Genomic DNA, 23,605 nt, shown 5'->3' with positions numbered 1-23,605 from the left:
CTCTTCGAAGAATCCAATTCCTTCCTTTTATGTTCAAAAGAATTGACTGCATGCCCATTTGCTTGCAGCATTAGCACGCTAGCAGCACTCCTGCTCAGCCTCCCAATTGATGACATGCTAATGATACACATGAACGGTCTGAGGTGCATGGTAAGCAGTTGAAAATGATAGGGTGCACATAAAACATTTACATGGGTAAGTGCTTTGCCGGTGGCCCACTTCACATATAAATCAAGCTTCAGATATAGGATATAGAACCAGATATCCAATTAATTTGTCTCACTTACCGCCCTATCTCCTTAAGAATGTTTTAACAGGAAAAGAGTGCAGTTTGCAGAAGCAACCAGATTTCCACTTTTTTCTCTCGAGAGCTCTGGATAAGTTAAAGATAAGAGGTTTATTTTAAACCAGCAGATAGTACATTTTCCGCATTAACAGACCAAATACTTTATCCAACAATACCATTTTGTACTGCTTTAGTATGAGCATCAGTAAAACAGATGGATATGTGCATGTTTACAAAGAAATATATTCGGATGTAATAGTGGCAACAGACAGGTAATACATTTCCTCTGCATTTCACATCTCAACTGGCAGCACCTTGGAAAGCTCCTGCACTATTCCAGCTAAAACATGGAGCAGATTCACTCTCACGAGAGCCACTGGCCACCAATAAACAGCAAACTCACTTTGTCTAATGGTACTATGCTGGGATGTTGTTGTGATTGTGATTGTGGATGTGCAGAAAGCTACAGTAGGCTCTTGGGATCAAAACTGGATCCTCAAATCCACAGATGATCAAGTCCCATTATGTACAATGCCTTAGTAAACTGGGTTGCTGTGAGTTTTGGGGGCTCTATGGCCATGTTTGAGAGGCTTTCTCTCCTGATATTTCACCCACATCTATGGCAGACATCCTCAGAGGTTGAGGGGTCTGTTGGAAAGTAGATAAGTGAGTTTATATGTCTGTGAAATGTCCAGGTTGGGAGAATGAACTCTTTTGCCTAGTTTACACCGAGAGCCCCCAGTGGAGCAGTGGGTTAAATCGCTGAGCTGCTGAACTTGTTGATCGAAAGGTTGCAGGTTTGAATTCGGCGAGCGGCATGAGCTCCCGCTGTTAGCCCCACCTTCTGCCAACCTAGCAGTTCGAAAACATGCAAATGTGAGTAGATCAATAGGTACTGCTCCATTGGGAAGGTAATGGTGCTTTATGTAGTCATGCTGGCCACATGACCTTGGAAGTGTCTACGGATAACGCTGGCTCTTCGGCTCAGAAATGGAGATGAGCACCAACCCCCAGAATTGGACACGACTGGACTTAATGTCAGGGGAAAATCTTTACCTAGTTTCCAACAGACCCCTCAACCTCTGAGGATGCCTGCCATAGATGTGGGTGAAACGTCAAGAGAGAATGCTTCTGGAACGTAGCCATACAGCCCAGAAAACACAGCAACCCAGTGATTCCGGTCATGAAAGCCTTCGAGAACACCTCAGTAAACTGGTGTCCCTTATATAAAATGGCAAAACTAAAGACTGCTTTATGGAATATTATTTATTTTGGAATATTGTCAAGACATGGGGTGAATCTGTTAATGAATTAATGCTGTTTGCCACCAGTTTATCAGCCACAGCTATGAAATCATGAGAACTGTAGTTTTACAAGGTCACTTGCCATCTCTATCCAAGGGAGCTGGTGGACCACCAAAGTGCAACTCCCAGGACTCCATAGCTTGTTAAAGAGGTGTTGAAGAACATTAATTATGCAGAGTAGATAATGAAATCCATACAGCCACTTTGAGGCTCTTTTTTTTAGAGAGAAAAAGCGGGATGATGATGATGATGATGATAATAATAATAATAATAATAATAATAATAGAGATTAAATTCCAAAGACTCTGGCACAAGCCAGTCAAGGTGGTCCCAGTGGTGATCAACACACTAGATGCAATGCCTAAAGACCTTGGCCTGCACTTAAAAACCATCAGTGCTGACAAAATTACCATCTGTCAGCTGCAAAAGGCCACCTTACTGGGATCTGCACGTATTATTCACTGATAAATCACATAGTCCTAGACACTTGGGAAGTGATCTAATACAACAACCAGCATAGCGAGCTTGTTTGTTGTGTACTAATCTTGTTGTACTTCAAATAATAATAATAAACATAAACAGATAGATTTGTGTGGACCCAGAAGGCCAATCGTATTGACTTTTCCATTTGTGTGTGTGCGCGTGTGTGTTTGGTTTCACTTTCAGAAAAGATGGGAGGTGCTGGAAAGACTGTCTACCTCATGTGCCAACATAACCTAGCCGGATACAAAGCACCTTGCCTGGGTGTGTGCTCCATTTGCTGCTTTGCATCAACTTAGCTCTTTGCGACAACTTGAAAATGAGAGAGATGTAAAATTATAGTTAGGAGAGACCCCATGAGCCATCCAGTCCAACCCCTTGCCATTAATGAACACACAATCAAAGCACTCCTGATAGCCATCTCTATCCAAGACCACTGGTGCTTCACTCAACTGCAGCTCCCACAATCACATAGCCTTGAGCATTGCAGTCCAAGTGGTGTCAAACCGGATTAATTTTATAGTGAAGACGCAGCCTTACTGAGTTATCTTGGGAGGTTGCACTGTCTCAGCTTTAGGGGGGTACATTACCAAATGCCAACTATCTGCCTACTTATCTGTCTACCTACCTACCTACATATCTATCTATCTACTTACCTACCTACATATCTACCTATCTATCTACCTACCTACCTATCGATCTACTTACCTACCTACCTACTAATCTACCTACCTATCTACCTACCTGCTTACCCATCTACCTATTTACCCATCTACCTACTTACCTACCTACCTACCTATCCACCTACCTACCTATCTATCCTCCTACCTACCTATGTACCTATCTATCTACCTATCTATCTATCCACCTACCTACCTATGTACCTATCTATCCACCTACCTATGTACCTACCTACCTATCTATCCACCTAACTACCTATGTACCTACCTACCTATGTACCCATCTATCTATCCACCTACCTACCTATGTACCTACCTACCTATCTATCCACCTACCTATCTATGTACCTACCTATGTATCTATCCACCTACCTACCTATGTACCTACCTACCTATCTTCCTACCTAGCTATGTATCTATCCACCTACCTACCTGTGTACCTATCTACCTACCTACCTATCTTCCTACCTACCTATGTATCTATCCACCTACCTACCTATGTACCTATCTATCCACCTACCTAGCTATTTACCCATCTACCTACCTACCTACCTATCTATCTATCTTCCTACCTACCTACCTATATCTACCTCTCTCTCCATCCCTGCCTGTCTTGCGCAGCTGCCATTGCTCCTCTCGGTCAGGAGGCGGCTCCCGCGCGAGGATTTCGGCGTCGGCGGAAAAGGCGGCCGAGGCGAGGCGAGGGCATTCCTGCTGTTCCTTCCTCACTCAGCCTCCTCCGCAAAGCAGACGAGGAGGAGGAGGGCGAATGCAGAGGCCGGGCTCATCCTCCCGCCTGGCGGCCGGGGCCCCTTCCTCGCCTCGCTCCCTTGCCCGGCGGCGGCGGCGGCAGCAGTGCCATCAGCGGAGGGCATGAGGAAGAGCCGGCGCGGCTGGAGGAGCCGATCAGGGCGAGTCCCCCGAAGGTAAGCGCCCAAAGCGGGGCAAACGGGGCGCTCCGGGGAATGCGGGGTCGCCTCGCTCGCCTCCACGCTTCTCCTTTGGCCGCTTTGCCACGGTGCCCAGGAGCTGGGAGGGTGATTCGCACGGTCTTCTTTCTGGTGCGCCGGGAAAGGAGGAAAGAGAGGGAGAGAGGGGGAGAGGGAGGTGTCCGAGGCGGAAATGGCATTTCCTCTCTCTCCGCCAAGGAAAAAGGAGAGAAGAAGCCTTGCAGGTGGCGGAAAGAGGAGGAAGAAGACCAGGTGGGTTTGGGAAGGAACCGCAGTGTCTGGCCTCATCACACGGGAGGGAAAAAATCCACTTCAAATCCAGTTTCAGCTTCCTTCAGGATTCTGAGGTTTGTAGTTCAGTAAAGGAGCCCCCGGTGGCGCAGTGGGTTAAGCTGCTGAGATGCTGAACTGGGTGACCCAAAGGTCGCAGGTTCGAACCCGGGGAGCAGGGTGAGCTCCCGCTAACAGCCCCAGCTTCTACCGACCTAGCACTTCAAAAACATGCATATGTGAGTAGATCAATAGGTACTGCTCCAGCGGGAAGGTAACGGAGCTCAATGCTGTCATGACCTTGGAGATGTCTACGGACAACGCCAGCCCTTCAGCTTAGAAACGGAGATGAGCACCAACCCTCAGAGTCCGACACGGCTTGACTAAATGTCAGGGGAAAGCCTTTACCTTTAAAGGTAAACTACAAACCCCAGAAAATCCTCCCTAAACTACAAACCCCAGAAAATCCTCCCTAAATTACAACCCCCAGAAAATCCTCTCTAAACTACAAACCACAGGAAATCCTCTCTAAACTACAAACCCCAGAAAATCCTCCCTAAACTACAAACCCCAGGAAATCCTCCCTAAATTACAAACCCCAGGAAATCCTCCCTAAGATACAAAACCCAGAAAATCCTCCCTAAATTACAAACACCAGAAAATCCTCCCTAAGCTACAAATCCCAGGAAATCCTCCCTAAACTACAGACCCCAGAAAATCTTCCCTAAATTACAAACCCCAGAAAATCCTCCCTAAGCTACAAACCCCAGAAAATCCTCCCTAAACTACAAACCCCAGAAAATCCTGCCTAAACTACAAACACCAGAAAATCCTCCCTAAGCTACAAACTTCAGAAAATCATCTCTAAGCTACAAACCCCAGAAAATCCTCCCTAAACTACAAACCCCAGAAAATCCTCCCTAAGCTACAAACCTCAGAAAATCATCCATAAGCTACAAACCCCAGAAAATCCTCCCTAAACTACAAACCCCAGAAAATCCTCCCTAAGCTACAAACCTCAGAAAATCATCCATAAGCTACAAACCCCAGAAAATCCTCCCTAAACTACAAACCCCAGAAAATCCTCCCTAAACTACAAACCCCAGAAAATCCTCCCTAAACTACAAACCCCAGAAAATCCTCCCTAAACTACAACTTGATTCGGCCCATGGCCCTTGAGTTTCAATCAGTTTAGGAATCACTGTTCCTTTATATTGCTGAACAATGTATAAGATATCATTGGTGGCTTACTAAGGAAGCCTGAGGCTGGATCTACACTGCCATGTAATGAATACTATCAAAGCAGATAATCCAGATTATTTGCTTTGAACTGGGTTATATGAGTCTACACTGCCAAATAATCCAGTTCGAAAAAATAATCTGGATGTTATATGGCAGTGTAGATTGTGCCTGAGGCTCCCTCTACACTGCCATATACAATTCAGATTATCTGCTTTGAACTGGATTATATGGCAGTGCACACTCACATAATCCAGTTCAAAGCAGATAATATGGATAATCTGCTTTCATGATCTGAATTATATGGCAGTGTAGACGGGGCCTGTGTCACTTAATGGGAAGAGTGGTGATTGCTTGGTCTATACCAGCACTTCTCAACCTGGGGGTCGGGGCCCCTGGAGGGGTCGCGAGGGGGTGTCAGAGGGGTCGCCAAAGATGCAGTATTTTCTGTTGGTCATAGGGGTTCTGTGTGGGAAGTTTGGCCCAATTCTAACCTTGATGGGGTTCAGAAATGCTCTTTGATTCTAGGTGACCTATAAATCCCAGGAAGTACAACTCCCAATGTCAAGGTCTATTTTCCTCAAACTCCAGCAGAGTTCACATTTGGGCATATTGATTTCCATGCCAAATTTGAACCAGATCCATCATTGTTTGAGTCCACAGTGCTCTCGGGATGTAGGTGAACTAGAACTCCAAAACTCAAGGTCAATGCCCACCAAACCCTTCCAGTATTTTCTCTTGGTCATGGGAGTTCTGTGGATCAAGTTTGGTTCAATTCCATCGTTGGTGGAGTTCAGAATGCTCTTTGATTGTAAGTGAACTATAAATCCCAGCAACTACAACTCCCAAATGACAAAATCGATCCCCCACCCAACGCCACCAGTGTTCAAATTTGGGCCTATCGTGTATTTGTGCCAAATTTGGTCCAGTGAATGAAAATACATCCTGTAGATCAGATATTTACATTATGCTTCATAACAGTAGCAAAATTACAGTTGTGTAGTTGACATGAAAATAATTTGCTGATTAGGGGTCACCACAACATGAGGAACTGTATTAAGGGGTCGCAGCATTAGGGAGGTTGAGAACCACTGGTCTATACTATTAAGAGCCGTTCTCTGGACCAATGATCCCTGAAGGAAAAAAAATCTATCCTCAGGATGAGAAAAGTCCTAGGCACATAAATCTTTTGCCACAAAGCTAAAAGTGAGACATATATCCTCTTGGCATCCATCAGAACAGCATGGACAGTGGCTTCAGGGGTCTGGCAGCGTCTGAAATGGTTTGGAATCCCAATATACATCTCTCCTTCGAAATAGGTCATGAGTTCCCCTTGGATAGTAAAGCTTTTATTTGTATAGAGTGACACACACTTTTTAACACATGCAATGGATTTTAGCTATTTGGGTTTCTCAGCTATCAGAATCAAAACAGCATCATATGCTTAAATTCTCACTTTGATCAAGATCGCAACAGTCAAAATGCAGAGTAGTACTAAATTAAACACATGGAGTTGTCTAGCATTTCAGCATTTCCATAGCCAACTTCACCTGGGAGCCTAGTGATGTGTGTTCCTCTGATTTATTTACCGTATTTCTCAGCCCAAAGGCGACTCAAGGCAGCTTACAATTTGGCAGCAATTTGATGCCACAACAGTCATAAATACCATTAAAACATTTAACATGACATAAAAATCCATATAAAAACAATATAGAAACCATTAAAAACATATAATCACCAATGTCTTCCAGTTAAACTCATTTTCCATTAACATTGTCTAAGCTGTTCCATGTTCACTCTTTCATAGTATCAAACTTATCTATTATGCTTGTTCGACGAGCCAGGTCTTTACTTTTTTCCAGAAGGTTAGGAGGGAGGAGACCAATCTAATATCCTTAGGGAGGAAGTTCCACGGTCGAGGGGCCACCACTGAGAAGGCCCTGTCTCTTGTCCCAGCCAAATGCGCCTGCGAAGAAGGTGGGATTGAGAACAGGACCTCCCCAGATGATCTTAAGTTCCTAGATGGTTCATAAGGAGAGATACATTCAGACAGGTAAGCTGGGCTGGAACCATTTAGGGCTTTATAGGCTAAAGCCAGCACTTTGAATTGTGCCCGGTAGCAAACTGGCAGCCACTGGAGCTGATGCAACAGAGTGTGTATGCTTCCTGAGCACTGCTCCTGTTAGCAACCTGGCTGCTTCCCTCTGGACCATTTGAAGCTTCTGAACAGTCTTCAAAGGCAACCCCATGTAGAGTGCATTGCAGTAGTCTATATGGGATGTAAACAGATCGTGGGCTATCATGACCAAGTCAGACTTCCCAAGGTACGAGCACAGCTGCCGCACAAGTTTTAGCTGTGCAAATGCTCCCCTGGTCACCACTGAAACCTGGGGTTCCAGGCTCAAATATGAACCCAGGATAACACTCTTCTTCAGTTTGTTTTTGAATAGAACTTCTCCTGCTTCTAATCCATATTTTCTTTTAGGCATTAGTTTCACCCAGACTTGATTAAACTGGATATAATGTAGGTGGAGGGAGGAAGTCTCCAAAATACTAAAATTCTTGGCTCAGTCTTTTAGGCAATTGGATTTTTAATTCAAAGAAATTAACATAGCTATAGATCTTTAACACATAAGAAGCTCTCAAATGCAAATTGCATGGGATTTTGCTCATGGCAGTATTTGGAGTCTGCCATAGACTTGTTTGATCTGCTTTGGTTGTATTTTTCTTCTTCTTCTGTAGATGGTGTTGGATCAGAATGTGTTAACATTTTCAATGATTTGTAGAATTCAGTTTCATGAGGAAATTGGCCTGTTTTTTCACTTGGCTTTTACAAAACTTGACATGCAAGCAAGTAGTGTCTGGAAATAAGATGCAGTGCTGTAGTTCTGTTAGATCTTTAGTCATCTAGAGCACTACTTCTTAAACTAAGGGTTCTGATCCCAAATGGGGTCTTGAGCAGTTTTACACCACCTAGTAATTCTTTTAAACATTTACACAAATCCATTGCACTGTGTTTAGAGTGGACTCTGCAGAAGATGCTTCAGCTGTACTTCATTAAAAGGAAAATCAGCCTGTTTAGCAAACCTTGCAAATGCTGATTTGATTAGTAAATGTCTGATTTTATACCTATTTTACATACCTCTGTATCCAGGGTCATGTAAAAATTTCTTGAGCCAAAAGAAGTCCCGAGTGGAAACGTTGAAAAGTCTTGATCTACAGCAGTGGTTCTCAACCTTCCTAGTGCTGTGAGCCCGTAATACAGTTCATGTTGTGGTGACCCCCAACCGTAAAATTATTTTCATTGCTATTTCATAACTAATTTTTCTACTGTTATGAATCATAATGTAAATATCTGATATGCAGGATGTGCTTTCATTCATTGGACCACATTTGGTACAAATACCTGATACACCCAAATTTGAATACTGGTGGGGTTGGGGGGGATTGATTTTGTCATTTGGGAATTGTAGTTGCAGGTATTTATAGTTAACCTACAATCAAAGAGCATTATGAACTCCACCACTGATGGAATTGAACCAAACTTGGCACACAGAACACCCATGACCAACAGAAAATACTGGGAAAGTTTGGTGGGCATTGACCTTGAGTTTGGGAGTTGTAGTTCACCTACATCCAGAGAGCACTCTGGACTTAAACAATGATGGAGCTGGACCAAACCTGGCAGAAATACTCAATATGCCCAAACATTGGTGGAATTTGGGGAAAATAAGCCTTGGCATTTGGGAGTTGTAGTTGCTGGGATTCACCTACAATCCAAGAGCATTCTGAACCCCAACAATGATAGAATTGGGCCAAACTTCCTACAGAACCCCCATGACCAAAAGAAAATACTGTGTTTTCTGATGGTCTTTGGCGACCCTCTGACACTCGCTTTGCAACCTCCCTCCCAGGGGTTTTGACCCCCAGATTGAGAAACGCTGATCTAGAGCATTTCTTCTTCAGCTGTCTTATATGCCAGCAATTGTTGCTTTCTAATGTGCCTGGGACTGGCACTACATTTGTACCTATTGCGTACAATTATTTTGTTCTTCCCTGGACATTTTCCAGGGACCAGCAGCCAATGGTGGAAGGACCAGCACCAGTCCAGGGACCCACATTAAGTAGCACTGATCTAGATAAATGATCATTTAAATTGCTTTAAAAAGGCATGTTTTATTGCAGTTTTCTAGGAACCTCTGTGCTGTCAATAATGTGTATTGAAGAAAACCAATCTTAGTCTAAAGATTTCCATGGAGAATTAGTAAATCCCAGTGATTTCAATGTAATGTACTTCCAGATTGGTTTGCTTGTATATTGTATTCGAGTATGCAGATCACTTTACGATTCTTATTTAGCCCCAAAGGGGTTTGGTTATTATTTATTTATTTATCGTGTCAGGAGCAAACCAAACAGTTGTATTGCATTTTTAAATAAATAAACAAAGCACAAAGTTTGCAAGATTGGTAGTTGATTAAATGTCCTTTAACCAGTAGCTGGCCACTTGGAGTGCCTCTGGTGTTAATATAAGAAGGTCCTCCATTGTGCATGTAGCAGGGCTCAGGTTGCATTGCAGCAGGTGATCTGTAGTTTGCTCTTCTCCACACTTGCATGTTGTGGATTCCACTTTGTAGCCCCATTTCTTGAGGTTGGCTCTGCATCTCGTGGTGCCAGAGTGCAGTCTGTTCAGCGCCTTCCAGCTCGGGATGCTTGTCTGTTCTTAAGGTGAAAAGCACATGTCTGGTTATTATAATTTCTTTTCTTTTCTTCAGATGGGGAAATGAGATTCAAAGCAGATGCTGAGGGCATTTGATGTGTTAGATTAGCTTGCATACTCACTTTAACCATTGCCCATAGGACCACATAAGCTCAGAGAAAGTGAGAAAGTTGTAGACCAAATCAGTGGTTCTCAACCTGTGGGTCCCCGGGTGTTTTGGCCTACAACTCCCAGAAATCCCAGTCAGTTTACCAGCTATTAGGATTTCTGGGAGTTGAAGGCCAAAGCATCTGGGGACTCACAGATTGAAAACCACTGATCTAGAACAATTTTTCAGGTTATCATTGCTCCACCACTTTTCTTTCTACAAATTTGAAGAATTTTGCAGCATAATGTTATGGAAAGCAAGGGGTTCCTGCTACAAATGGCATCTCCATGTGGGTTCCTCCCTCCTTGGTGTGTGGTAAAAATAATTCCATGTTCTGCCTTCATCGCCATGAGTGTTTCCCTGCCAGGAACAGCTGGGGCATGGGGTAAATTTGTTACATGTTGGAGAAGTCAAGTGAGGATGATGTTGGCAGAGGCATGTCTTTGTCTTGCCATTTAGCATTGTCCTGAGGATCCGTTCTGTCTTTTCTGTAAGCAACCCCACACAGAGCATTCTCAAGAGTTTTCGGAGTTACAACTGTGTAAAGAAAGTAACATCTGGCTCAATCAATCTACAAATATTCACAAAAGTCCTTGTGTCACTTCAAAGACTTACCAAATTTTACTTGGCATAAGAGTTAATAGACTGTAGCACACTTCATAATTTGCAGACACGGGCTGTAGACCGTGGAAGCTTGTGCCACATAAAATGTGCTAGTTTTGCAATAACAGAAGGCTTACAATGAATTAACATAGCTAACATCCTCATCCCAAAGAATATAGCTGTAACTTCCGACCACAGCGATTACATGTATTGTAGCTAGAAAACAAGGGTTGCACATACTGAGACATTACTCCCCCCCCCCCCCCCACCTTTAAGGCTGTATCTGCACTGCCCTATATCCCAGGATCTGATCCAAGATTATTTATTTATTTACATTATTTATATCCCGTCCATATCAGCCCACAGGCGACTATACTGCTATATATTACAGTTCAAAGCTGATAAATTGGATTTTATTTATCTAGCAATGTAGATGGGGCCTAAATTGTCCCTCTAGGTTGACTTAAATATTTTTTGTATGGAGCAACCTGTAAACATGTGAATTAGCTTTAGTCTTTACTAACGCATGAGAACACCTGTGAATGAGCTTTTTTTTCTAGATTCATTAATATTGTATTTTTCTAATGCTGTTATAGACAAATTATGTGGTTGAAAGCTAGAAATATCATAGAATGTGCCTGTTTGTGGAGGTTTTTGTGGTGTGTCACATCAGCTTCACACTGGACAGTGTGAAGGCTCAAATTGAAACTTTTACTTTCTTAGTCCAGCTCATATATGGTCCAGGTCTAAAGAATTTGTCTGCCTGTACAGTTTTAAATTACTTACAGTTTCAAATTGTTTACATTGCTTTACATGTTGTAAACTGTTCTAAATTATATTATTAATAATACGTTTATAATAATAATAATTTTATTTCCTGTCTGCCTCTCCCTGTGGCTTTAGGCAGGTTACAACACAGTAAAAATAATGAAGATTGCAAAAATTCAACAAATATACACATTTCTATAAAAGATCAACATGAAAACTGCATTTCTATAAAATACATATTAAAATACAGGATAGGCCTACTGGAAGAGATGCGTCTTTAGATGGTTTTAAAATTCTAACAGCTGATTTAGCTGTCGGAGCTCTACTGGCAGGTCATTCCAGAGCCTTGGGGCGGCCAATGAAAAGTTCCTCTGGGTAGTGGTCACCAATCAGTTATGGGAGGCTGGAGCAGAAGCCCCCCAGGGGATTTAAATGTTTGGGGTGGATTGTATGAGAGAAGGTGCTCCTGATAGCAATCTGGACCCTAACCATGTAGGGCTTTAAAGGTCAAAACCAACACCTTGTACTTTGCCCGTAAACTAATTGGCAGCCAGTGGAATGACATTAGAACAGGAGTAATGTGCTCACTCCTAGATGTTCCTGTACCAATCTGCCTGCCTTATTTTTAACCAACTGGAGTTTCCGAACTTGGTACAAAGGTAGCCCAGTGTAAAGCGCATTGCAGAAGTCCAGCCTTGAGGTTACCAGCACATTCACTACCATCTTAAGGCCCTCCAAATCCAGGAAGGGGCATGGCTGGCATTTCAGCTGGTAGTAAGAACTCCTGACTGTCGCATCTACCTGAGCTGACATTTGGAGGGACGGATCCAGGAGCACTCCCAAGCTGCGAACACAATCTTTTATGGAGAGTCTTTTTCGTCCGCATTCTGTGTAGAGATCTTACGATATGGGACAGACAATAAATATGTGAACTAATAAAATAATTAATGAGAGTGTGTAATTGTGAGCTGGTATTTTATCTTTTTTGTGTACATAAATGGGACACCTAATCAGTGATTGATTGCAAAGTTTGCATTGATATTGCAGTTGCATTTTACAGAGCAAAGTTGAACTATTGTTCTGTTTACTGCAACCGAAATTCACTTCATTTTACCGCTTATTGGTTTCTTTTGTGTCAGTTGTCTTAACACTGGAAGGCTTATATTTGGCAATGCAATTGCTCCACTTCCTTTCTTTGTCAACTACTGTCAATATAAGGAACTAGTTAAGGAAGGTTATAAAGCAAATTGCAAAGTGTGTTCCTTGATATGTTGTTGGACCACAATTTTGAGAAGCTTAGCCATCACATCTAGAGGTGAGGTTTCCTGGGAACTGGAGTCCAGCAATGCTAGGAGGCTTTGCTTTGCGCGTGTCTGGTATGAGGAAACATAATAATAATAATAATAATAATAATAATAATACTTTATTTATACCCCTCCACCATCTTCCCAAGGGGACTCGGGGCGGCTTACATGAGCCCAAGCCCAACAACACATCAGTACGCACCAAAACAGCAAGCGAATAAAACAGTACAATTAATATAACATACAAAAGATGCTGTCTTTGTTGAGCTGGGCATATTCCCAACCACAGAGAAAGAAAAAGCTAACACGTCTCCGAAAAGGGGCACTTTCACCCAGCCCTATATCCCAGAATATCAAGGCAGAAAATCCCACAATATCTGACTTGAATTGGGTTATCTGAGTCCACACTCAGATAATGTGGGATTTTCTGCCTTGGTATTCTGGGATATAGAGCTGTGTTGAAGGGCCCACAGTCTTACCAAGAAAACCTTATGATAGTTCAACCTTAGGAGCATCATAAGTTGCAAGTAACTAGAAGTCACATAATAACAAAATATGCACAGCATGAAGGGGAGCTTTGCTGGTTGCAGCAAGAATGATTTTGCAAAGTATTTGGTATCAGGAATCTGAACAGGAGGATGACAGATATTGCCCTGTTGTTTATTCCAGCCAATAAAAGAACGTAGGGAAATTATTTTATATGGTCTATCTCCCAGTTATGTTCATGCTTACTAATAAGTAAATCCCGCTGCGTTCATTAAAGCTGCATCATAAACAATCAATCTATAGGATTATAGCCCAAAAGACTCCCATTAAATTCAGAAATGCTTGGAATTGAAAGAAGCAAAGCCTACGAAGCAGTTGTATTTATTTCCAATAATTTTTAAAGTAATGCAAAATGGGTTTGAGTGGGTGTGGGATGAACAAAGGAGTAATGATGGGAAGTATACATAGCCATTCATATTTCAGCTGTTTGTCTTCTTAATCACAGTTTCAAGCTGCTTTTCCCCACTTTAGAGAGATGATGACATTCTATCTTTCTCTTCATTGATGAACTTCTTTGTGTGCCTCTGTGATTTAGGAGGGGGGGGGGGGGGAATTGCTGGCAAGAAAATGAAAGAAGCAAAAACACTTTCTAGTTCATTGCTTAACCTTGCTACCAGCTAACATTGCATTAAAGAAAGATGTTTGGGAAAGGGAACAACTGCAGAACCTGATATTAAACTATGCATTAATTGTAGCTCAGCATGCTATTTGAATCTGGGGAGCATCCACGCTGTAGAATGAATGCAGTTTGACACCACTTTAACTGCTATGGCTCAATGCTATGAAATCATGGAAGTTGTAGTTTGGTGAGTCACCAGTACTCTTTGGCAAAGGAGGCTAAAGGCCTAAAAGTTTTGAGACATAGCAGTTAAAGTAGCATCAAACATTATTAATTCTACAGTATAGATGCATTCTAGGACCATGTTAAGGGCTTGCTTTAGATAATTCCTTTGCTTTTGTACAGGAAGCACACTGACCACCAGTCTGCTACCGAGCACAATTCAAAGTACTGGCTTTAGCCTATAAAGCCCTAAATGGTTCCGGCCCAGCTTACCTGTCTGAACGTATCTCTTGCTATGAACCACCTTGGAGATTAAGATTGTCGGGGGAGGCCTTGCTCTCGGTCCCACTCCCCTCACAAGTGCGACTAGTGGGGTTGAGAGACAGGAAACCAATGCCTTCACTGTGGGAGAAGATGCGGGTCAAGAATAGGGCTCCACAGTCACCTACAAACCCACAAAAATAGTCATCAAGGAAGACCATCTTACTTGTCCAACGAGGGATCGCCTAAGTAAGTAAGAGACAGGGCCTTCTCAATGGTGGCCCCTTGGCTATGGAACTCCCTCCCCAGCAATATTACATCAGCCCCCTCCCTCCTAGCCTTCAGAAGAAAAGGAAAAACTTGGCTATAGGATCAGGCTTTCAGAGAATAGTGCAATTGCAATAACAGATTTGGAAGATGTTCCATGACAATGGAACAGCTTGGACTACGATTATGGAAGGTGTGATTTTAATATGGAATATAATGTTTTAAAATATCTAATACTAGCCGTCCCCTGCCACGTGCTGCTGTAGCCCAGTCTGTGTATATGTGTGTATATATATTGGTATATATTTGTGTATATGTGTATATATGTGTGTTTGCACACACACACACGTGTGTGTGTGATTTTGCACATGTGTTGTAATGTATTTTTTTTGCTTTTTAAATCTCTTCCGCTGTGTTTTTTAGTGTTTGTATGAGTGATGCTCACTCGTTAGCCTGATGCGTGTATTGTGTCCAAATTTGGTGTCAATTCATCCAGTGGTTTTTGAGTTATGTTAATCCCACAAATGAACATTACATTTTTATTTATATAGATGCATTAATTTTAGCTTAATTTTAAATTTTAATATTTTGGAATTGTATGTGTTTTAAGCCATTGAATAATTGCCTCTGTTGTAATCCTGCCTTGAGTCCCCTTCGGGGTAGAGAAAGGTGGGGTATAAATAGGGTAAAAAATAATAAATAAAATTTGAAAAAAAATTTGAGAAGTGATTTTTGGAAAAAAAATAATACCTATAAAATTTGTAAATTTTAAAATGAAAAAATGCAACTATGAATGCAAATCCATTAGAAATAACTTAATTCTTGTAGCTTTGGGCAGGTGTATTAAAAGCTTTCAGGAAATGATAGCAGAGTGTTCATTCATTCACCCTGTGAACATTTACTGAACATCAGTGGAAGGCTTCTTGTCTTACCATGTGATCAAATGGCAGCTTTCCAGCATTCCTGATCTTGTGGATACTGTGCAGTTCACAATAGATAGTATTGCCTCAAGCAGCTTCAGTCATGAGTTGCTACTGGGATCATTGTTGTCCCCAGTGCATATTTATTCGTGAGCATGTTAACATGACTATCTGTAACAAGGACAGAGACTGTGCAACTGTTTTATTCTCCTCATCTTTGCTAGGCTTACTTCTCCAATTTTTTTACAGTCAAATGCATTTTTTGGGCAGTGGTCGAAGAGGAGGGAGCAAAAAGCTGAAGTGTATGTGTGCATTCTGAGTCAAGACTTTTGGAACGAAAGTAGCTTGAGATTCTTGTGCTGATTGCTCCATTTTTTAAACATGTGAATTGTAACTGATTAGTCTATACAGTCAAACTGTTGGTCATCTGCAAAACACATGGAATGTATATGTCAATATGGGTTTGAGGTTTAAAACCATGAGTTTCAGGTTAGAAAAAGTCTGATCAATTAGATTTTTCTTTTTATATTTCAACTGAGTATTTACAGTTGACGGGAAGTACGACCCAACGTACACAGGTTTTCAGCTTTAATTTTCATTGTTGGAAATGGAGTTGGTATGTCAAAATATTACTGCAAGTTCAAAGGATGATTACTTTCTTCTGCATATACGAGGGTTGAGTGAAAAGTAATGCCTTCACCTTCATTACTTGGGTTTGGATGGGAATATTTTAATAAACCAAACACAGAAATAATCCTTAGGATGTGCTCTTTAACTACCACTATTCACTTTCCCACATAATCACCAGACAATTGGGTACATTTCTGCCAACGATGAACGAGTTTTCTGAAGCCGTCACGGAAGAAGTTGACACTCTGTTTCCTCAACCCATTGTGCACAGATCTTCCGATAGCCAAGCAAAGCAATAATGTGACCCACATGTTCTTGTGAAATGCCGATTATGCTTGAAATTTCTCTCTGAGTGATACAACGGTCGTCCTGAATCAATCTGTCAACCTTTTGCTTGTGAAACTTGGTGGTTGCTGTCACAGGACATCCAACTTTTTGTTTGTCACGCAAGTCAGATGTTCCCACCTCAGCATCTTTAAACTTACTCGCCCAATGATGCACAGTACTCACATCAATACAATCGCCATAAACAGCTTGCATTCTCTGATGAATCTCCTTTGGGGTGACCCCTTCTGCTGTCAAGAATGCAATGACTGCATGTTGCTTAAGTCGCATTGACCAACCGTCTGTGCAGGGTTCCACACTTCACACTTCAACAACACAACCGTTCAATGCTAAGGCTTCTCACCAAAATGGAACTGCAGAGGAGAGTCTACTGAACAAGCCAGTACCTGGTTTGTTATGCCTCAACCTTCGTAACTCCACAACAGATGGCAGTAGTGGTGCTGCATACCACTACTGCCATCTGTTGTGGAGTTACGAAGGTTGAGGCATTACTTTTCATTCTACCCTCGTATGTAAGAAACAAACAGGTTTCTGTAATTGTATTATGTTTGTCATCTGTTAGGAGGCTGCCAATATGGCCTCTTTATCAATGTATCAGGAAAAGGTTCCAATTTTAGTATGCATGCTGCCAAAGGCTTCAAAGGTATTTTACCACTTAGTACAATTAGGTATTTTGTCAGTACAGATATGTACCTGTAATGCACTCTGAGTCCCCTCGGGGAGATAGAACGGAATATAAATAAAGTATATTATATTATTATCTGTGTAACTGGATGAATAGAACAGGCCCATTGAGGGGTAGGCTTTATTCTGGGATCAGACTCTTCGCTGACAAGACAAATATACTGAGATCTGGTCCTCTTCCATAGTGTCTATCTACAGGAGAAGAAAGGTAGATATGTTAAGAAATACAGTAGAAATCTACTATGGCTTTTTAGTTGGCTGAAACCTGTTCTTAGGGAAAGAAGAACTGGTGCTGACCCATTTGTAGCATCTTGTAAGTCAGTGTTTCTCAACCTTCCTAATGCCATGACCCCTTATTACAGTTCCTCCTGTTGTGGTGACCCCCAACCATGACATTATTTTTGTTGCTACTTCATAACTGTCATTTTGCTCCTGTTATGAATTGTAATGTAAATATCTGATCTGCAGGATGTATTTTCATTTACTGGACCAAATACCTAATGAGATCTAATTTGAATACTGGTGGGGTTGGAGGAGCATTGATTTTGTCACTTGGGAGTGCTAGTTGCTGGGATTTATAGTTCACCTACAATCAAAGAGCACTCTGAACTCCATCAACAATGGAATGGAACCAAACTTGGTACACAGAACTCCCATGACCAACAGAAAATACTGGAAGGGTTTGGTGGGCATTGACCTTGAGTTTGGGAGTTGTAGTTCACATACATCCAGAGAGCACTGTGGACACACTACCTCATGACCAACAGAAAATACTGAGTTTTCTGATAGTCTTTGGCGACCCCTCTGACACCCCCTCGTGACCCTCCAGGGGTCCTGACCCCCAGGTTGAGAAACACTGTTGTAAGTGATATTTTAGAGGCTTGAGAGCAGGAACAGGGTGTCTCTATCTTGGTCAGATGAGAGAGACAGTATCCAGGCAGTCTTATGAACAAGATATGTTCTGTAGGTTTGTTCATAAGTTGAATTTGTATGTAAGTCAGAACAGGTAATTATTTTAGGTGTAACTCCAGCCATATATATATGTGTGTGTGTGTGTGTGTGTGCGTGCGTGCATGCATGCATGTTTTGGATAGCATAGGGAAGAGTTAACACCCCTGTTTGCTGTCTGTGCCCCAGTTCAGAAGATTTCACCTCACTTTCTGTCCTTGTGATAATTAGATTCTGAAAAAATTGGCTTGTTGTGGAAACAAGGATTCGTGATTAAACTTCAACGGAGACACCTTTTCCCCATGATAACCTCGTTCCCTTCCTAGGGGTAGATTTCTTTCACTCCCAGTTGTCTCACTCCTGTTCTTAACTATGAGTCATTTGTAAATCAGATGTTTGTACCTTGGGGACTGCCTGTATTTGTCTTGTGAGCAAAGGGAGGGGGGAGAAGCTCCATCCTAGCCTCTTGCAGATGTTTACATATTAAGCGCCATGAATATTTACCTGTGAGAGAGAAGAGTGGCAAATTCCATTTCCAGCCAGTGTGTATTTAAATAAACACCCAACGAGAGTCTCTTGTGTACAGTAGTATGTGCAATGGCGCCTTTCCACATGACTGAGAACCAACCGGTTCTTGTAAAATCACACCTGAGTTTTGAGTAAGTAGACTGCATGTATATATGACTGTATATAGAGAGTATGCATTTAATGCATTGCTCTTGGCAAAGTTTCCAGATTCGTACTGCTATTGACATACATTCCAGCTGTTACTATGTCCCATTTCTGTCCCTTTGGGGGGAATTTACATCAGAGTTCAAAAACAATGTTTAATTTTTCATGTGCATGTGCTAAATCTGTACTTCTTATGATTTAGCCTTCTTATCACAAATCTTCAAATTAAATATCTGAGTCAGGGTTGGATGAATGTAAATCTATATTTATAAACACCAAAGGATCATTGAGTGCTAAATGTGGAGTGTTCCATTTTCCTTGTTGAAAGCAATGAGATTCGGGTGATGTGATGCTGATAATGACAACAGCAATAGAGGCTGTGTATCAGATTATGCCTAGACTGTTGGTTCTATAAACACAAAATATCAGTTTGTGGTTTCCTTTATTATACCAACAGATAAGTGTTTTGGTCTTATTTGCTGCTATCCCATGTAAGGATTGTTAGGGATTTTGTTTTATTCTGCCTTTATGAGAGCTTCTCACAAATAACTTCATAAATTCAGTGGACAGGATTTCTTTTTTTTTTTTTAACTGAAATTGGGGAAAAAGTAAACCTGAAATGCCCCTTCTTCACTGCCATAGAAAATCCAGATTATCTGCTTTGAACTGGATTATATGGCAATGTCGACTCATATAATCCAGTTCAAAGCCGATAATCTGGATTATCCGCTTTGAAATCTGGATTATATGGCAGTGTAGAAGAGTCCGTAGATTAATCTAATATTTATTAAACCTTTGAATACCTTTATCTGAATTTCTGTGTTTCTAGCCTTGGTTATGGAGCCCCCGGTGGTGCAGTGGGTTAAACCCCTGTGCTGGCAGGACTGAAGATCGACAAGTTGCAGGTTCGAATCCGGGGAGAGCACGGATGAGCTCCCTCTATCAGCTCTAGCTCCTCATGCAGGGACACAAGAGAAGCCTAACTAAATACACAGATGTCTATAATATGCCAAGAGAAGAAAAGTAGGTATATAGTATATGTAATGAACTGCCCATTTCTGAATAGAGAATCAATGGTATGGTAATACTTGAGTGAAGTGTTGCTAAATTCAATAACTTTAAGAGAAGTTCTACAGAAGTGGGCAGTTCATTACATATACTATAAACCTACTTTTCTTCTCTTGACACAAGAGAAGCCTCCCACAAGGATGATAAAACATCAAAAACATCTGGGTGTCCCCTGGGCAATGTCCTTGCAGACGGCCAATTCTCTCACACCAGAAGCAACTTGCAGTTTCTCAAGTCACTCCTGACACAACAAAAAAAAGCCTTGGTTATGATACCAAATTAGGGACGCAATATCTTTTCACTAAGGGCCTTCCAGACAGCCTCATAATCTGGGACAAATAAGTGGTCTCCCGGCATCCTGACAGGTTCAGTTTGTAGTAAATTTTAGAAAACTGCAAGATAGATGTGAAACATCAACCGGACGTTTACTTGTAATATTTTTTATTGATGCTCAGAGATGCACTGGACCTCATAAGTGCTGGTGTGGATATAGCATACTAATGTGGACACAGATTATCTCTCCTCGCCCTCCTACTGCCTTTATGTTTGGCCTCTTGAACCCGTCTTCCCTTTGGTGTCACTTGCCTGCTATGCTGGTGCCCACTGTGTAAATTCAAGCTTTATTAAATTTCATAAATATGAGAACAAATGAATTGTTGCAGAGAGTTCTCATGGGAATTACTTTCCATTTGTGCTTCCATTTAGCCACCTGTGTGTCTGTGGCTCTATTTGTTTACATCCTTAATCAGCCGTTTTGGGATTTTTAAATGCACACATGCACTGGAACAATCTACACCAGCATATAGATTGTTCCAGGGAAATACATTTACGCAGATATGCACATTTTTTTGGTCAAAATAGGATTTTAAGCACATCTTTTTAACATGTGTTTTTTTTTCACCTGATAATGCAATCCAGCACACATTTTCAGCCCAAATCATCCAGACAACCCCCCTTTTATCCTGGTTTCTTTTGAATGTTAGGGCCTGCGTAGAAGGGCCCTAACAGTTACACTTCTTTAACATCTAAATTGTACAAATGGTTGAGAATTGCACTACTTTTCTATAAGGACTTTGAAAACTGGTACATTTCTTCAAAAATTTGATGTCCAGAATTTGAGACTTAAGGATAACTGAGCATAGAAGAAAACAACTTTGACAAGTTTGTCTGTTCCAAAAATAATTGCATTAATGGTGAGATTAAACGTTGTGTTAAGCATTCTAAATTTTTAAGCACAGAAAACTTGTACTAAATCCCCGGATAAATCGACTTTAGAAGCAAGTGGTAGACAAGCTATTGCAGGTATATGAATACTGCAAAAGAGCTGTCAGCAGAGTTTAACAATGTTTGTGTATGTTCATATGAGTCGAACGGGAGGATGACAACAAGGTTGTACAACTATACAGAAGTGTTAGTTGAATCTTGTGAAATGTTAACACATATATTCATAGCTTAGGACATGCTGGTAACATTGCTGGCTCCACTAGCAGCAAGAGAAGTGAGTCTGGATAGGTTTGCCACGCTTGTATTGTCGAAGGCTTTTATGGCTGGAATCACTGGGCTGTTGTAGGTTTTTTGGGCTATATGGCCTTGCGCTAGAAGCATTCTCTCCTGACGTTTCACCTGCATCTATGGCAAGCATCCTCAGAGGTTGTGAGGTTGAGAGACAGGCTTGTGTTTTAGCTGCATAATCCCGATGCAGAAGGAAATTAGAGTCCTTCTTAAATAAGTACATTGAGTTGATATGATTGTAAATATGTTTTTTTATTTAGTAAGCCAATTAGATAATGTCAACAGCATTATCTGATGAAGCTGATAATGGAATTCCAAAGAAAACCTGTCTAGCGGAGCAGGTATCTGCATTGGAAGGGAATCCCTCCTTGGTGCCAAATCTCCTCCAGTGAAGCGACCTGCTCTATAGGGCAGATTTTCCTTAAGGCCACAGGAGTAAAGCACTACACATCTTCTCCTTGCCTGCTGTGATTCTAGTAATTTTCATGCATACCGGGTGAATTCTAATTTGCATTTCAGGAAAGCTGCACATCAGATGGAAAAAACAAAATTAATGTCACGTCTAGTTTGGCCCCGCTGAGTGTTTTTTAAAGGAGCGTGCTTTGAAAAATAAATTACTACCCACGGCGTGTAAGTTATTTGATTATATGTCTCTAGAATTCATTGCCCACAAGGGTTACATATGGACACAGAGCGGCTTGCTTACAGATTCTTATGCAGACTGTAAAATATGGCCTGTGGGGAATACGGCTATTGCATCCGCAGTATTGTATCTTGTTGCTCCAGCACACAATGGGCCTTCTGAGGAGTAATTGTAGCTAAATGTGAAAGATTTCATTTTGTGGTGAGCAAAGTATTGTTCCTCGGTCACAGTTCTTCTATTGATTTTGTAAATCTTTTCTGCAGCATAGACTAAAGCTGGCTGCCCTTTAGTCTAATGCCTCATAAATAGAACCTGCTATTTTTCAAGCACTGTATTTTATATTCTGTTTGTAATATTATTTCCAGAAGGGCAGTTTTAATGTGCTAATTGCCCTTTGTCTGAATTCACAAATCATTTAAAGTCATTTTATCTCTGGGCTAGAAAATGTGACCAGTTTTTACTACTCATGCATTGGCTAAAAGTGTAACTTTGGCTTATTTTTTAAATGAAAATATTATTGATCACACCCCACACTTTTTACATGCATTCATTCTGAGAATTAATTGTTTTATGGTATATGGTGTATTTGTGCAGCAGCCAGGTTATTAATGGGAGCTGCACTCAGGGAGCATACAATTCCACTATTGTGCCAGCTCCACTGGCTGCCAGTTTGCTACTGGGCACAATTCATAGCGCTGGCTTTAGCCCATAAAGCCCTAAATGGTTCTGGGCCAACTTATTTATCCAAACGCATCTCTCCCTATGAACCTTTTAGGAAGTTAAGATCATCTGGGGAGGCCCTGCTTTCGATCCCGTCTGTCTCACAGGTGCATTTGACGGGGATAAGAGACAGGGCCTTCTCAGTGGTGGCCCCTCAGCTGTGGGACTCCCTGCCCAAGGATATTAGATCAGCCCTGTCCCTTCTGACCTTTTGGAAAAGATTGAAAACCTGGCTTTTTGAGCAAGCGTTTGGAACTTCAGTGTGACCAGAAAAACTCAAATGGGAATATGAACATGGAACCTGCACAAATCTTGGCAAGAATACCCTGTGATTGGTTCATCTAAGGGTCTCTAAAAGTTGGAAACTACTTAGTGCCAACAACAACAGGGAACACAGGCTTTGTTTTAAAACACAACTGGACAATACTTATAGCAGCATATCCATGTGCAACTTGTTTTCACAGACAAATGTGGCTTTTGGCTGATTTTCAAGCATGATGTCATTTATCTAGTTTCAAAAAGATTTGCCATACCATACGTTTGTGATTTCATTTGTTTTCTTAGATCTTTTCCTTTGAAATAGGTGGTATTTTTCCCTGAACAGCACTTTTATAGAAAGTACTTTATTTATTTATTTTTAATCTAAAATGTGGAACATGTTGTCTTTTATGTTGTAAACATATCTATTCTGTTGGGTTTTCTACATGATGGGTGCTTTCTAGTGGCATTTTTAACACCAATATTTCCATTTTGTATGTCAAGAGTGAAACTCTAATCTCTGTCAGTTTTCAGAGAAAATACAAAGCATGCATCTGTCTTGCCAGTTGTTTATTGCCATTTTTAGATCATGAACTACCCT

General features: G+C 41.4%; 1 protein-coding gene across 3 annotated transcripts in view; it reads left to right on the top strand.

Moving 5' to 3' along the window:
• Nucleotides 1-3,348: 3,348 nt before the first annotated feature.
• PTPRE (protein tyrosine phosphatase receptor type E) overlaps nt 3,349-23,605 on the top strand; it is a 173,794-nt gene continuing 153,537 nt past the window's right edge. For all 3 annotated transcript variants that reach the window (XM_060768627.2, XM_060768625.2, XM_060768628.2), the window contains exon 1: nt 3,349-3,676. In XM_060768627.2, the coding sequence (XP_060624610.2) occupies nt 3,624-3,676 (53 nt within the window). In that variant the 5' untranslated portion in view covers nt 3,349-3,623. The remainder of the gene's footprint in view (nt 3,677-23,605) is intronic.

The sequence above is a fragment of the Anolis sagrei genome, chromosome 3, assembly GCF_037176765.1.
Source record: "Anolis sagrei isolate rAnoSag1 chromosome 3, rAnoSag1.mat, whole genome shotgun sequence".
NCBI lineage: Eukaryota > Metazoa > Chordata > Lepidosauria > Squamata > Dactyloidae > Anolis > Anolis sagrei.
Note: the sequence above shows the minus strand (reverse complement) of the source record. Positions and strands in the feature narration are given on the sequence as shown.